The sequence below is a fragment of the Mus caroli genome, chromosome 1, assembly GCF_900094665.2.
Source record: "Mus caroli chromosome 1, CAROLI_EIJ_v1.1, whole genome shotgun sequence".
Taxonomy (NCBI): domain Eukaryota; kingdom Metazoa; phylum Chordata; class Mammalia; order Rodentia; family Muridae; genus Mus; species Mus caroli.
Window position 1 is genome coordinate 34,642,782 of NC_034570.1, and position 16,234 is coordinate 34,659,015.

At 44.7% G+C, this 16,234-nt stretch overlaps 1 protein-coding gene across 22 annotated transcripts in view; it reads left to right on the forward strand.

Annotated features, from left to right (window-relative positions):
* Map4k4 (mitogen-activated protein kinase kinase kinase kinase 4) overlaps positions 1 to 14,628 on the forward strand; it is a 124,744-nt gene extending 110,116 nt beyond the window's left edge. For all 22 annotated transcript variants that reach the window (XM_029480936.1, XM_021166567.2, XM_021166544.2 and 19 more), the window contains 9 exons: positions 2,103 to 2,220; positions 2,517 to 2,687; positions 5,758 to 5,901; positions 8,023 to 8,157; positions 9,567 to 9,667; positions 11,051 to 11,200; positions 11,698 to 11,857; positions 12,630 to 12,769; positions 12,957 to 14,628. In XM_029480936.1, coding sequence (XP_029336796.1) covers positions 2,103 to 2,220; positions 2,517 to 2,687; positions 5,758 to 5,901; positions 8,023 to 8,157; positions 9,567 to 9,667; positions 11,051 to 11,200; positions 11,698 to 11,857; positions 12,630 to 12,769; positions 12,957 to 13,040 — 1,203 coding nt within the window. In that variant the 3' untranslated portion in view covers positions 13,041 to 14,628. The remainder of the gene's footprint in view (positions 1 to 2,102; positions 2,221 to 2,516; positions 2,688 to 5,757; positions 5,902 to 8,022; positions 8,158 to 9,566; positions 9,668 to 11,050; positions 11,201 to 11,697; positions 11,858 to 12,629; positions 12,770 to 12,956) is intronic.
* The last annotated feature ends 1,606 nt before the right edge of the window (positions 14,629 to 16,234 follow it).

Sequence of the window (16,234 nt, forward strand, 5' to 3'; positions counted from 1 at the left end):
AGTGTTTCCCTTCTAGATAGTAGAGTTGCATGGCTTGCTTTATTATTTATTTTTTTAAGTAAGTAAAATGATTGCTGTGTTTTCAGATCCATTACGTATTTGGCATGAAATCCTTGTAGTCATTTGTGGAATTTGCCTCTTCATTCTTTTTATCCAGTGTATAAAATACAGGAAAATGTGACTCCATAGACTTGGCCTTATCTGCACAAACTGCTTGTCTTTTGTGAGAATCCCCTGAAGATAGGCGTTCATTGTTGCTGGTTACTGGTTTCATTTGTTTATTTTGGGGAGGGGGTTGGTTAGTGGTTGACAACTTTGGTTTCACCCACCCTTTTAAAGGGATCTGTTCCCCCGACATCCACGCATACTCAGGGTTTAAGAAGTCCAGTGCTGGGGAGAAAATGTAGAAAAGGACGATGCTGAGCAAGGACAAAGGCCGGAGCGCTCTTTTAATTTAAGGTTTTGTAGAGGAAGTCCTGTGAGTTCATGGCATGGCTGCACTGCTCAGTCTGGGTCATAGGTGGGTGAGCCTTTGTTCTGTAAGTAGGTCATGCCCAAGTGCAGTGACAGAGCCCACCTTGAACACCTGCTTAGCTAAGCAAGTATTTGGTTTCACAGGTTTGGGGCCTATTGAGTCCATTGTTTAATAATTGAGAGGTCTAAACAGGCATTTAGTTTCAGCCAGTCTTGTCAACATAAACACTTGGTTGACTGTGGACAACAGCAATCCTGCTCTTCTGCCATCTGCCCTCCTCCCCAGTCCCAAGTAACATGTTCAGATCTGCATACAGATCCCTAACCCTACATGGATTGTCCCCAGACCTCCCTCATTAGAAAACACAGGAATAGCCTTCTGCTGAGGTCAGGCACCAGACAGCTGCTTTCTGAGCAGCGTTGGCATCAGACTGGCCGTCATGGCTTGGCCACTAATTGATAGGGCAGGGCGAGAAGCCTGTAAGATGGCAGATGTTGTGTCAGTGGAAAAGCTTAGGATGGCATGGGCTGTAGGACACAGCGACTTTCAGGTTCCCCACAGCAGAAGTGAGTAGAGGAAAAGGCGCTTGATCGTTGTGTTCTGTCCTGAGACCTGTGCATGCATGCCTTTCCTTGGTGATATCACATGCTCCATCTTACCATAGTCTTAACTCACTAACTGGCAGGTGTTTCTGTTTGATTTTAACCATCATTACATCTCCACTTAACTGTTTCACTTTCTCTGTGAGCTTTTTGTTTGTTTGTTCGTTTGTTTTGTTTTTTGGTTTTCAGTTACATTATTAACACCAGTGCTCCTAAAAGGCCAGAAAGTCATGTCTCCTGTCATTTGTATGTTTACTAATGAGCCCTGTTGTGTGGTATGGACTTACTGGTGATTCTGTCATAGTACAAAGTAAATCACACTAATAGTCTGTCACAGTAGATAGGAGATCACACTAATAGTCTGTCACAGTAGATAGGAGATCACACCAGTAGTCTGTCACAGTAGATAGGAGATCACACCAGTAGTCTGTTACACACAGTAGATAGGAGATCACACCAGTTAGTCTGTTACACACAGTAGATAGGAGATCACACCAGTTAGTCTGTCACAGTAGATAGGAGATCACACCAGTAGTCTGTCACAGTAGATAGGAGATCACACCAGTAGTCTGTCACAGTAGATAGGAGATCACACCAGTTAGTCTGTTACACACAGTAGATAGGAGATCACACCAGTAGTCTGTTACACACAGTAGATAGGAGATCACACCAGTAGTCTGTCACAGTAGATAGGAGATGAAACCTTTATTAATTGTACTTTGTAGTATGGGAAGTAAATTGGGAAGGTAGTGAATTGCTATTACGACACTTCAGATGCTGTGTAGGAACTCTGATCGTAAAGTGGTGCTTTTGCTGGTAGTTTGCAGCATCACTGCCCTTGGTTGTTATGTGTCTTGGGGAAGAGATGCAGCATTTGCAATGCCTTGCTGGGCTTTGGGGGAATTGATGCAGGAGGAGAAGGCTTGGGTTGGGAGATGGTACTGTGTGTAAGTGAATTGAGGTGGTCTTTACTGTTCACGTTTTAAATGTCTCTTCTATTAATGAAATTGAAATTTACATTTCAGACTCAGTCCGCTAGTAGCACACTCCAGAAACACAAATCTTCCTCCTCCTTTACACCTTTTATAGACCCCAGGTTACTACAGATCTCTCCATCTAGTGGGACGACAGTTACTTCCGTGGGTAAGTACAGCAGCGCCAAGGAAAGCAGCTGTCAGGCAGGGCCTGGTCCCCATGCGCCTTCCCACGGGGCCCGAGCGTGGCATGGTTACTTAAGGCGCAGTCCTCCGCCAGCAAGGCCATCGCTCCCATTGCCAGGGTCACAGTGAGGTCGTGGTCAGTTCCCTGATTTCCAGAACAGCTTTTCTTTGAGAAAGCATCAGCTGCAGTGTATAGATATTTATCTGGGGCATCTGAGGGTGTGCGGAGGCCGTGGTGTCTGGGTACAGAAGATAAGTCTTCACTGCACTGTGTTTCAGTGGGATTTTCCTGTGATGGGCTGAGACCGGAAGCCATAAGGCAAGATCCTACTCGGAAAGGCTCAGTGGTCAATGTGAACCCCACGAACACTAGGCCACAGAGTGATACCCCCGAGATTCGTAAATACAAGAAGAGATTTAACTCAGAGATCCTGTGTGCTGCCTTATGGGGTAGGTACCTCACTGCTGTCGGGTGACGTAGTTTTATTCTGAAGCACGGAGTTGTCATGCAGAGAAGCACACACTGTTTGATTCCTGCCCTGCACCTTCAGCTCAGCTGAGGGTGTGCTATGCAACAGAACGCATGCGTATGACTGCAGTGGTGTCAGCAGTAGGACCTTGGGAAGAGGCAGCTGTCCCTACTCCTCCTGTGAGGTAGTCAGTATGAGGAGAGAGGAAGAGTGGATGTCTGCGTTCACCGAGTTGTCCGTGACTTTGACCAGTTTCCAGATGAAGCTCTTAGAAGCAGTCTTCAGGGGGCTATCAGCCTGGCTTGTCTGTGCTCAGGCCTGCAGCGGGGCTCCTGCTGCATGCTCAGTTCTGCCTTCTCTAACTCAAGCTAGCCTTCCTGCCAGCGCCCACCCTCCTGCCCTTGCCCTGACATTTACTCCCACAGTTTTGTTCTGCTGTTAAAGTATCCTGCTTCTACCCAGAAGTTTCTTACTCCTGACACTGCACATGCAGATGGCATGAAGTCACCGTACATGCTAATGGCATGAGGTGACCTCACATACAGATGGCATGAGGTCACACACTCCCCACAGTCCTGTTCCCTGAGCATCGCAGCCACCACGTCCCCTGCAGCAGTAAATCAGCTCTCCTCCCCTCCACATCTCAGCCTTTCTTACTTCTCTCTGTTTGTTTGGGAGAAACAGCGGAGGTGGACACAAGGGCTTGCCTTTAATCTTTAGAACCTTACACTGTTGTTCCCGGCTCCTGTTCTCACCCATGTGGCCTGACCTTCTCTCTTGCCTGCTAAGGTTCCTGTCCTCTACCAAAGTCTTTGAGAAGCTGCCAAATTCAGAGCAGACCCATCTGCTTTCTCAGGATCACAAATTCTGCCTGTGTCATGACTGTCTTGAAGCTCATATGGTCCTGCACTGTAAGGACCTTGTTGACCATCTGGATCAGTGGTTCTTCACCTTTTGGGAGTCATAGGACTCTGTCACAGAGACTGCCTAAGACCATCAGCAAACAGATATTTACATTACAAACCATAACAGTGCAAAATAAAAGTCATGAAGTACCAATGAAAATAATGTCATGGTTGGAGATTACCACGGCATGAGGAACCGTATTAAATGGTGGCAGTGTTAGGAAGGTTGGGAAACACTGGTATAGATAAAAATAAAACTAGCTATTTAAGGGACTATGGGGACTATACAACAGGAAGCTGGCACAGAAGTGTGTCTAGCACACTGCTGTTGTGCAGTAGATGTCATTTGCTGTTATTTCAGAAAGCAGGCTATCATTTATTCACATTGAATGGTTTTAATGTTGTATGTATGTTATATTAACTATAGAGATTGTCTTAAATTTATGTTATGTTGAAATTGGTAATAAATGCTTAGCCCAACAAAGTTACTCGTGGGAACAAGCAGTCTTAGTATCCTTCATGTGCCTTTAATGTCTCAGCCAGCCCTGGGCTCCATTTTCTTTCCTTTGATCTAGAGCATTGATCATTCTAAAGGCCCTTGCTTTAGTTGCTTCCTTCCTGGGACAAGTGCCTGACAGGCAGCAGCATAGAGAGAGGGAAGGATTGTGCTGGCTATGAGGAGCCTTGTCTGCACTTGTCATCTCCAAGTAGTGTGTGTGACTTGGGACACTGAAGAACTAGGTCTTTATGTCCATCTGTTTATATGGACAGCGTTCCTGTAGATAATCCCATGAGCATGAGTTGGGTGTACTCAGAGCACTGACTTGGAGCTTGTGGCCTACAGCTTCATAATCTTACCGCAAAACTCACTTCAAAGCAAATTCCAAATCTGACTTAATATTGGGGAAAGGTGCCAGTTCCGGATACTCTTAGTTTTCTAAGCTGCTTTAGACGACTACCCTTTAACAGACTGTCTTGACTCCACCCACTCCCCATTTCATCTCCGTGAGATTACTGTCCTAGCAGGTACTTTCAAAGAACACAAATATTTCATTGCTTGTCTAGGGGGTTTATACCCAGCTTAGAGAATTGGTGTGAATGAATGAGTTTAGTTTCCTGGGAACATAAATCAATATACATGTTAGAAAATGCTTTCAAAGGGGAAGGTTCTACATCAAAGAAGCAAGAACATTTGGATAAATATGTAGATTTAGAGTCCAATGCTTCCAAAAATAAGGATGGGTGGATATTAACTTTAGTGGATGGAGCCTAATGGCTTGGGAAGTATGGGATCCCAAACGCTAGACCAGAACTTTTGACCCTGCGTCTTGGAAGGCACACATTTTAAAGGTGTACCGTGTGACTCAGTGGGCGTGTAAGAAAACAAGGATCAGTTTGTGCACCTGTGAGACAGTGGAGGTTATCTGGACAGTCTGAGTGAAGGCTTGTGTCTGCCTGCTGTCACATGATTAGAAAGCATGGAGTGTCAGAGGCAGAGGAGGGAAGGAGATGTTAGTTACCTTCAGTGGTAATCCTGGTTTTAGGAGAAATCTCTAGTGTGTGGAAGAACAGAGAAGTACAGCTTGGCCATAGGAGCTGCTGCCCTGACACAGTGGGCATGTATATGATTAGCGCTGGCAGTGTCCATGGAAGAAATAGAGAGAGATGGGAGCAGGTGACGTTCTGGCAGGGTAAGCAGGCTCCTAGGAAGGTGGGGACATAGTGCAGTTGCTTCTCAGTGGTGGGAACTGATTGAGACCAGCCCATAAGCCAGTGGAGATTATAGAGGCACGTGCTCTCTGTAAGTTATTCTACAAGGTTGCCAGTTGTGGGGCCATAGTAGCAGATGGACCAGAATCTCCGAAACCCAAGAAATAGTGAGCTTACAACTGGGAGCTCAGTTCCCTGGGGGCAGGTGTCATGGGGATGTCTTCTCATTGCTCCCCTATGTATTTAAGTAAATGTTACTACTGTCGCTTCTGAGTCAGGAGGTGGGGGGATCGTTGCTTTAACCTCACTGTTCTGGGCATTCCTTTAGGAATTACAGTCACTGTCATCTTTCAAGTAGAAAATGTTTTTCTGTTCTATGGTAAAGCTCTACACAATCACAACCTAAAATGTAGGCCTTTCCGTGTTTTTGAACAGGAGTGAACTTGCTGGTTGGTACAGAGAGCGGTCTGATGCTCTTGGATAGAAGTGGCCAAGGGAAAGTATACCCTCTGATCAGCCGAAGACGGTTCCAGCAAATGGATGTGCTCGAGGGCCTAAATGTCCTGGTGACAATATCTGGTGAGTGTTCTTCAAAGCAGAATCATGGCCTTAGTTGCAGTGTGCCAAGCCATACATACTGAGCTCAGCTCATTCTCTGAACTGGCTGAGATACCGAAGAATTGTGAGTTTTCATGATGTAAAGATGCACACAGCTGTGGCACTCTCCCAGATGCCTGTCACTGACATCTGTGCTTGAGTGTTATACACTGGTGGCACATTGTCTCTTACTTGTTAGTAATAATACATTACTATTAATCAAAGCATGCAGTTTATATCACTGTGGAGAGCATTGGCTTGGTTTTGGCACTCTACAGTGATATGTGTATTTCAGTCTGTCTAGTTTTAGTCCCCTAAAAAGCATTATTTGTACTTCCTCCTGAGGCCCCAATGATAGCTGACCAACTGTATTTGATGACTTTACTATTCTGGAATGTCCTATCATTGGATTCATGAAGATAAAACTTTGTGTGACTGAATATATGGGTCATGTCATATGTGGGCTAACTTCTTTGGCAATGCACATTAAGTTAAGGTTGCTTCATGTCTTTTGTGGTTGAGTATCTTGTTATTTTATACTGCCAAATGCTCCACCATTCAGATGTATCGCTGCTTATCCATTCATATATTGAAAGACATCTTGGTGCTTCTGGATAGCAAGTTATAAAGAAAGCTTAGATAAGTATGTGCAACTTTTTGCTTAAACACAAGCTTTCATTTTATGTATTTGGTTAAAAAAAATCAAAGTAACACAGCTGAGAGACAGAAGCACTGGGCAGAAGTCTATTGGGGCGGAGAGCTGCTGAGCTGTTGTGCCTCAGACAGCTGGGAAGGACAGTTCCTGCAGCACATCCCGATGTCTGAGACTGTCAGTGTTGGGCGGTTACTGTCTTGATAGGTTGATAGAGTGCTGTCTTGTGTAACCATGGAGTCCCCTAGTAGGACTGTTCTGTGCAGTCTGTGGTTGAGTCCCAGCTCTCTCCCCATGTCAGGGTCTGCTTATACCTTTACCACATAATGCGCTTAGGTTGTGGGGGTTTTTTTCCCTCTATTATTGGATTCCTTTGAATATTTTAGATAGCAATCTTTTATTACATGTGCCCTGAAAGTGCTTTTTCCCTCTCTCTGGCTTCTCTGTTCATTCTCCACATCTTCCAGAGCTTAGTGAAACCTAACACTTTGTGCTTGTTTTGTTTTGCGTTCGCTTTTGTGGTTGTGCTTTTGGTGTTTTACCCAAAAAGTCACTGCTAAATCCAAGATCCATCCAGATATTTTCATATGCTTTCTTCTAGAAGTTTGGGAGCTTGGGTTTTCACATTTAAGTCTGCAACTCATTTTTAGTTTATTTTTGTCAAAGGTTTTAAGGTTTGCAAATAAATTGCCTTTCATTCACAACATTGTTTATTTTAGAGAAGATGTCTTCCTTTTGCTTTGTTCAATGCGCTCGCTCGTTTGTGTGCCTCTGTTTCTCACTGTGTGTGGCGCCTCTGTTTCTGGGCCCTTTACTCCACTAACTGACTTGCTCATTCTTTTCTAATAACCACATGGTCTTGGTTAGTAAATCTTGAAGTCAAGAACTGTTCAAAAACTTTGGTTTTCATTTAAATATTTTGTTTAGTGTGTCACTGTTTTGCCTGTGAGTATAAACTTTAGAGTATATTTACTGATGCACACAGATAACTTGGCTTTGGTTTGGGCTAGAATTGGGGTTGAATCTGTAGTTGAAGTTAGGAAGAACTGACATTGTGGTTTTCTATCCATGTACACAGTTCTTCTACACTTAATTCTTTAACATCTTTAACACGTTCCCAATTGTCCTCAAATAGATATTTTAAACAGCTGTCATGTGAGACCCATGTCTATTTCATTTCTTTAGTGTTAATATGAATAGTATTTTTATTTCAGTTCTTCATTATTTGTTGTTGGTATATAGGAAAGTAATTAACTCTTGTATAATGGGCTTGCTATCCAAAATCATCACTGTAATTGTTTCAAGACGTTTCCATGCTTTTCCCAGATGGACTGTCTCTCTCAGGGGAAGTGTATCTGCTATTTCTTTTTTTTTTTTTTCTTGGATACTGTTGTTATTGATAACATTGATTTTTGACCACACATTTAAAATACTTATATTTATCTTGTTAGGCAAAAAGGATAAGTTACGTGTCTACTATTTATCCTGGCTAAGAAATAAGATTCTTCATAATGACCCAGAGGTTGAGAAGAAGCAAGGGTGGACCACTGTGGGCGACTTGGAAGGGTGCGTGCACTATAAAGTCGGTGAGTGTTCCGGGGGGCCTTGCTCTGCTCTTCAGAGTTCCATTAGAGTCAGGTTTAAGTTACTGGGCTCTATGTAACTGGTGAGGTGTCCTGTGACCTGCAGGTCTCTTCCCTCCTTCACCTTACCAGCTTGTAGATATTGTGTGCTGGGAGGTCCTTCACAGTCACTAGGAGAACATTTCAGCCTTTCGCTGGTATCATGGCTTGTTATCTTCAATTAAGTACATTGTGCAGAGCCCCTATGCCCTTATTTATAAGTGACTGTGGCTGGTCTGTTGTCTTAGCAACTGTTTTGTGGTTGGCATTTCTCTTCCTTGGAACAATCAATGATTCTCACAAAGTCATCTAACAAAAACCAAGCCAACTTTGATTCCATAAGAAAAAAGTAAGTGCTGGTTAGAAATTATGAGAAAGAATGGGCCGTAACATAGAGCTTTAAGGGACCGACCGTGTAATTTTATAGAAGTCATCTGGTTACAGTTACGGAGTCCACTGATATGCTTGCATATCTTACTACAGTGCAGACTATACGCAGTTATTCTGTTCATCTCACCTAGGATGTTGTAATCTGAAGTCGTCTTCTTTATCCATTGTGGCAGTTCGTTGGTTAATAATTATTACAGTTGGCATTTAGAATGATTCTGAGTTCCCACCAAGACCAGGAGGCTAAAATATAGTTAATTGAAATTAACAGGCTTTAGTTTGGTTCCCATGGGGCCCTACTACCTCCTTAATGTTTATAGCTATGGTATGGTGTATAGGGATTATTAGTGATAGCTATGGTGTGGCCTATAGTGATTAGCAGTGCACACAGGATAATTTCCATCATTTCAGAAAAGTCTATTAACAGTGCCCACTGGTCATCCTCTTATAACTCTGTGGATTTGACAGCATGTGAAGTTTAACAAAGCTGTGTTGGTAGCAAGTCGTTGCTCCTAGGCAAGCGGCAGTGTGATGTTCGGAGGTCCATGTAGGTGGGCTGCAGAGCAGGCCAGAGCATCGCACTAGGAAGCAGGAGTAGCTGTGAAAGATGGTGCGGGTTCTGTGAGTCACATGGCTTACAAGTTTGCTTCTAACATATTCCTCTGTCTGTGTGAGCCCTCCAGTCCTCAGGGTTGTCTGCCTGGCAATACCCTTGATAATAAAATGTCTGTGAAATCTAAGACATTACAATTATCGGCTAAACCATTAGGTCTTAGTTTAGAATTGATGTAGGAAACTGAATTACACACTGAAGAGTTGGAAAAGCTACATGGGTAGCTTAAATCCTCTGTGTTTCTCACCCCAGCTCCTGGTTGTCTGGATGCGTGACAGAGGGTATATTTATACAGCTTGCAAATGCAACTAAAAGAATTCATGGCTCGTGTTAATACTGATAGTATTTCTCTTGCTTTTTATGTTTGTTTCAGTAAAATATGAAAGAATCAAGTTTCTGGTAATTGCTTTGAAGAGTTCTGTGGAAGTCTATGCATGGGCACCGAAGCCATATCACAAATTTATGGCCTTTAAGGTAAAACTGCCAGTTTTAAGTTGGCTTAAAGCTTTAATATAAAGCTATGCGTTAACATGACAAAGCTGTCAATTCAGCTATTCTAACATAAAAATAGGCTTAATGCAGAGCTTAGTGCAGTGCATTCTAAAGACTATAACCTGGGTGTGAGAGTATATGCCAGAGAGGCTGAGACAGGAGGATTGGTCTGGGGTCAAGGCCAGCCAGGGATACCTAGCAAAACAAAAATCAACTACATAAATTACAGGTTTTTAATGATATAAGCAATACATACTATACATTAAATAGAAGGGACTTAAAATATGTATAATATGGTCCTATTTTCATATAAATTTGAAAAACTCACTTTAACAAAATCCTGATATTTACAGAAAAATGGTTTGTGCTAAACTTGGGACTATTTTAGTTGTGAGTTCACATGCACTCATAATTGGTCTCATTCGCTTTGATGTGTGACGTAGGAGGTAGCATGTGAAACAGTGCAGATAACTGTCAGAGTCTGTCTGCATCCACACTCCCAAACGCAGAGAACTAACAGGCGTCGTTCTTGTGTATTTTTAGTAATTTATCTTAGGGATTGCCCTAAATCCAGTGTGTGAAATTCTTAATTAAAATTTCTACTGTTCTAGCATTAGATAGATAAAATAGTTATTTCTATTTTGAGGTATAGAACTTTTAACAGTAATCAAGGAACATTGTAGCAGAGAGTAAGGAGAAACAAGCAATTTCATCTAAAATGATTGTGTTTAAAACAAATTTGATATAGTTTATTGAATGAGTAAGTTTCAATTACTTGGGAAATTCGAATTAAAGGGTACTTCCTGCTTGGTTTCCCCTTGGAGTCAGAGTGAGGGTTACCAGTTTTGGTAAGTCCTAGTATTACTGAGAAAAGACACTAAGTTATAAAATCATTCACATCATCTTCTGGGGTCTGGTATTCATATTCCTATGTGCTAGATACTGGTGTGAGCGTTACTTTATACCACTGCTGGAGCCCAGAGCCCAGAGCCCCAGACCTAAGAACTGTGCTGATGTGAAGAACTGACTGCAGCTTGAGTCCAGTCACACAGCTCCAGTCTGTCACTCTCATAGCACCAACCCTGACAGAGTCTTGGTGCCTTGATCCCTACAGCAGCTCACTCCGTGCTGTGTCTAATGAGTGTTTGAACCCTGCAGTGTGCCAGTTCTTGCTGTTGTTGACCTTGCCCATGTTCTAATCAAGATACAACTGGATAGGACAGAGCATTGAATGAGCTAGGTAGGAGGGAAGATGTGACTTCCAGGCGCTAGTTAGCAATCCACTTGATAAATCAATGCCTGCAGCTCGCTTCTCATCTGATGTGTAAGTTTGTTCTCCTGCTTCTGTCTTGATTACCTCTGTAGTCATTTGGAGAACTGCTACATAAGCCATTACTGGTGGATCTCACTGTGGAAGAAGGCCAGAGGTTGAAAGTGATCTATGGATCCTGTGCGGGATTCCATGCTGTTGATGTGGATTCAGGCTCAGTCTATGACATTTATCTACCAACACACGTAAGAAAGAACCCACACCCTATGGTTGGTTGACTAGCTTCACTTTGTTTGACTTCCCTTTTACTCTGCTCAGTGACTAACACAAGCAGGGTCTCCTCATGCCCATGGTGTAGGGTGGGTATTTAAATGAAGCACTGTTTCCTGTCGCTTCATGTTTCGGGAACCATAGAGGCCCTCTGAGGACCTCTAGCACTTGCTTTGACTAACGTGGGATGGAGTTGGGACTGTTGCTGTCAGGCAGAACACCTTGGGTTGGGAATGTTTCTCAGATGAGTCTGCCATCGGCTTACGTGCCCAGGGCCTCAAACACGTGCATCAGCAGAGCACACGGCCTGTAAATGATAGACTCTGGGTTGCATATTGCATGGACTGCCCAAGATTCTTGCCCGTTTGTGTTAGGGATGGCAGCAGTACCACAGTCACTGGACATTCTTGGCTGAGCACGTTCACAGCTCCAGAGATGACCACAGACCTCCTTCCCTGTTCCTGTTCTCTAGATTCAGTGTAGCATCAAACCCCATGCAATCATTATCCTCCCCAACACGGATGGGATGGAGCTGCTGGTGTGCTACGAAGACGAGGGGGTTTACGTTAACACGTACGGAAGGATCACCAAGGACGTGGTTCTGCAGTGGGGAGAGATGCCGACATCTGTAGGTATGACGCGTCGTGACGAGGTGTCCGTGAGAGGAGCCACTAGGACCACATCTGTGTGTTGTACTAATGTTGCATGTTGCTCACGCTGTCTGGCTGTTCGGTGGTTATCAGCAGATGGGAGAAGGTTGGAACAAATTCCCAGTCATTGTAGGCTACTTTAAAAGCTGTGCATTTGCTGCCTCTCATCTGACTCTTAAGTTACCTAAAGGGCAGGTATTTGGGGTGTTAGTTAGTTAGTTTGTTTGTTTGTTTGCTTGTGTGTTTGTTTTGTTTTTGACCAATTTGTGTGGCATGAAGAGAATCAGAGAAAGAAATGCTGCTTGCTCTTGAGTGGCTGGGTTCCAGTCACACCACAGGCTCCTGAGTAGTCAGTCTTCTGCTTTGTGGTCAGGGACTGAGGCTGATGCTTGACATTGCATGGCCGTGCTTATGTCCCCAATGTGTCTGCTCACCATTCGTCCTCCCTTCTCTCATGGCTGTTTGTAGAAGTGGCATGAAAGACCCCAGGGAAGTTGACTTGTTCAGGTACTGACTCATGACTATTCAGTGACAGAACAGGCAGACAGCACACTGCCCTCTTTTGGTCACTTCTGTAAAGTGAACCCAGGGCCTCTTGCATGTTAAGTAGGCTTTCAGAGATATGCCTAGCACTGAGGCAGAACTCCTGGCAAAGCAAGTCTTCATGGGCTACACTCAGCATCCATGCATGGGGATCGGAAGCGGCTTGTCAAGACGACTCCTCATTAATGCTTTGTCTCTCCCTCTCTCAAAGCATATATCCGGTCGAATCAGACAATGGGCTGGGGAGAGAAGGCAATAGAGATACGATCTGTGGAAACTGGTCACTTGGATGGTGTATTTATGCACAAAAGGGCTCAGAGACTAAAGTTCCTGTGTGAACGCAATGACAAGGTAAGGCTCCCTTACAGCGTCTGGGCACTTGTGGCTGCTGTGTACAGTGGCTTGTGGTCCACTGGCAGTGATGATGCATTCTAAAATAAACCAAGGAGACCTTTAGACACTTTGTTTGGGCCTATCTGGGGTTGGGCACCAGGAGGTAGTGAGTGGCTGCTGACTGTGCCCTCTCATTGTGTTGCAGGTGTTCTTTGCCTCCGTCCGCTCTGGTGGCAGCAGCCAGGTCTATTTCATGACCTTAGGCAGGACTTCTCTTCTGAGCTGGTAGAGGCAGTGTGAGCTGGGATCACTGACCTCTGGAGTCGGCAAGACCCGAGCGAGACCTTGGAATTCCTTGCAACTGGAGCTCAGAGCTGTGCTGGTGCAGCCAGGACAGCCGTCTGCAGGCCGCCTGCGCATCGCGTCGGGTCGGGTCGGGCCCTCTCCCCTCCCTCCTACACTTTTTGCCAGTTTATTCCCATTCTCTCCTTTTCCTTTCTCAAATAAATCAAGGCTGCGTTGCAGCTGGTGCTGTCTGGACTCCACCATCGGTGCTAGGAGTGCTTGGGAATGGACTCAGACCGGGAAGAGCAAGCGAGCGAGCGAGCGAGTGAGCGCCGCGCCTTCCCTGCAGCTCCAGGAGGCCGTCTCCGAGCGAGTGAGCGACTGTCCTATGGGTGTCTGAAGGGTGTGATGAGCGCACCATCAGACGTTGGCAGTGGGCACAAAGAAGTGAAAAGTGGGCGTAAGAAGCAGCTTGCAGAAGCAGAGAACAGATTTAATATAGTAACATTAACAATGTATTTAATTGACATTTCTCTTTTTGTAATGTGACAGTATGTGGACAGAGAAGAAGGTGCAGGTTTAAGAAGTTAATATTTATAAAATGTGAAAGACACAGTTACTAGGATACCTTTTTTTGTGGGTGGGGCTTAGGGTGGGGTGGGGTGGGTTAAAGGGTCCCATTTTGTTTCTTTGAAAGTTTTTTGGAGGGGGTTGTCCTGGCCAAGAACTCAGTCATTTTTCTGTGTACCAAGTTTTGCCTAAATTGTGCAGGTGGTTCTTAAAAAAGAAAGAAAAGGAAAAGAAAAGTGTGTGTCTTGTTGGAGGGCCAGAAGTTTGTCGTGTGACAGTATTAGCCCTGCCTCGGCTACAGGTTTAAAGTCTGTTAGGCCTAAGTGCAGCTCCATCGTGGCCTGCACACACCGTAGGAGAAGGTCAGCTTTCCTGTGGGGTTTTGTTTCATTTTGTTTTGTTTTTTGCCTACCTCACTGTTTTTAATGCATTGAGAGGTGACTTAGTTTATGGTTTTGGCAGAAAACATTAATGTTTAATTTAACCTTAATACCAAAACTATCTGATAAAAGTTTGACTTTGTCATAAGTCTAAATCAGGTACAAAAAAGGAAAAAAACAAAAAAACCAAGCCTGTCTATGACAGCAGGGAGTAGCCTTGTGGCTGCTGCAGTCTGCTTCTAGCATGCAGACTGCTCTGTTCTCACCAAGTTCACCATTAGCGGGTGACAGGCAGCCAGCTGCCACCTGTGAAACACAAGAGATGTCATTGTTCTCAGCTGGGTTTGGAAGCAGGCAGGGGTCACCCTGGGGAGTCACACAGGCTGTTGATGTCGCAGGAGCCTTTCTTGGGAGTGAGGGTGTGTCCCTTTTCTAAGAATGCAATGCACTAAAACTGTTTTAAGAATGTAGTTTGTCCTACTTCTTCATAGAGGGCCCCTCCCTGCCCGTGTTTCAGGTGTAAAATCGACACTCTGGCTTTTCTCCTTTTCTCACGTGCTCTCTTGTTCTCTTTTTTTAAAACTAATTTTTCTTTATGAATATGTCTGTGACATTTGTAATAAATGTCTTGTAATAATTTGCTTCATGGCTTCATGGTCATCACTACATTCTCTGAGGATGCTAGTGTCTCAGTGAAGAGGCAGCGCTGAGCCACACCCTGCCATCTTGCTCTGAGTGGGAAAACCTTGTGACAGCTGCTGTGTGCTTCATTCCCCAAATACAAGCTCGGGGTTTCAGGGGCTTGATCTTCCTTCGTGGTTAATTTCCTTTTACAGCATGCTTCATCAATCCCTGTCCCATGTAACAGTCATCTGTACCTACTGCCGAGCCTGTACCATCCGGCCTCAGTTCACACAGCTGTCAGTCATTCGCTTCTGTTTTATGAAGAACAAAAATCTAGTGAAAACCACAATATACTACTGCAGTTAAATGGTTGGTTGTTAATACCAACAAAGATAGGTCAGGATAAGCGAGCGACCCATTCCTTTTAGGGGGAAAGGAAGCAAAAGGCTGTATGACTTCAAAGTAATGCAAAAGCTGTTTCTCTTCTGGTTTGCGGCTAACCTAGAGTAGGTTAAAGAGTTATCCCATCTGAGACTTGGACTATCCCATCAGCAGAGGACTCGGTCAGAATCTAATGGTGGCAGCCTCCTACCCACACTTGGGGTTTTTATAAAATGAGAGGGTCCTGCAAGGCAAGTGCATGGATCAAGAGGAGACAGAGCTGTCTGTGTGATTCCAGCCGTCTCCCTGACTTCAGAGTGCCGTGAAAGGCAAGCCAATGGCTCTGGAGAAACATCAAGCTACAGGCACAAAGAAGCATGAAGAACCAGGAGGCTGCTGTCCATCCACCTTACTCCTGTGTGTCAGAATCTTGTCAGCCAAAGGCTGCAATTAGTACAAACATACATTGTTGGGACTATTAATAAATAGCTAGAACTTTCTCTTAGGGAGCTGTGGGTGGAGGATGGGCTTGGTCATCTGTGCCTGTGCTGCTTGCCCTGCCCTGTCAGCCCATAAGCATTCACCTAGTTGACCCAGACCAACTCCATGGCCAGCTGAAGGAGAGCAGTCTGCCCCAGGCAAGCTGCTGGCAGCTGCTCCCCCCAAGCCCCACCCCGGTCATCTTGCCCTTCCCTTCTTGGTCCTGACACCCTGTAAACTGGGCTGACAGTGAGCTTAGACAAGTTAGTTCAGATATCCCAGGAGAGTTGCCCACGGGGAATGAGAAGTGGGCTGCTGTGACTTCCCATTTGGTTAGGGAGGGACAGGCTTTCCCTTCCTGCCCTCCACAGGACACTGCTTTCTTCAGGTGTCATTTTGGCAAAAGAGTATTAAGGTGACACACCGTTGTATACAGACCATGGAAGTACTCTTCAGGGCCACCACGCCTAGGTGTGTCTGGGACCGGCCAGAGCTTCAGTGCCTTCCTGTACCTAAGTCAGGAGCCTCTTCTGCGGCAGTGCAGTGTGCTTATTCTGCACATTTGCATCGGAGGAAATGTTTACAGAAATGGTTTGCTTGCACTAGTATGCATCCCATTTACCACTTACTTTTGAGTGACTTTTGCAGGCTGTCAGGTTTCTAGCTTAGGTATAGCTCACGTAAGGATCTGTAGTCCCCAATTCTGCCGGCTACAGATTTGCCGAATTACAGTACAGGTGAGGACTGCATTGAATTTCGAGGT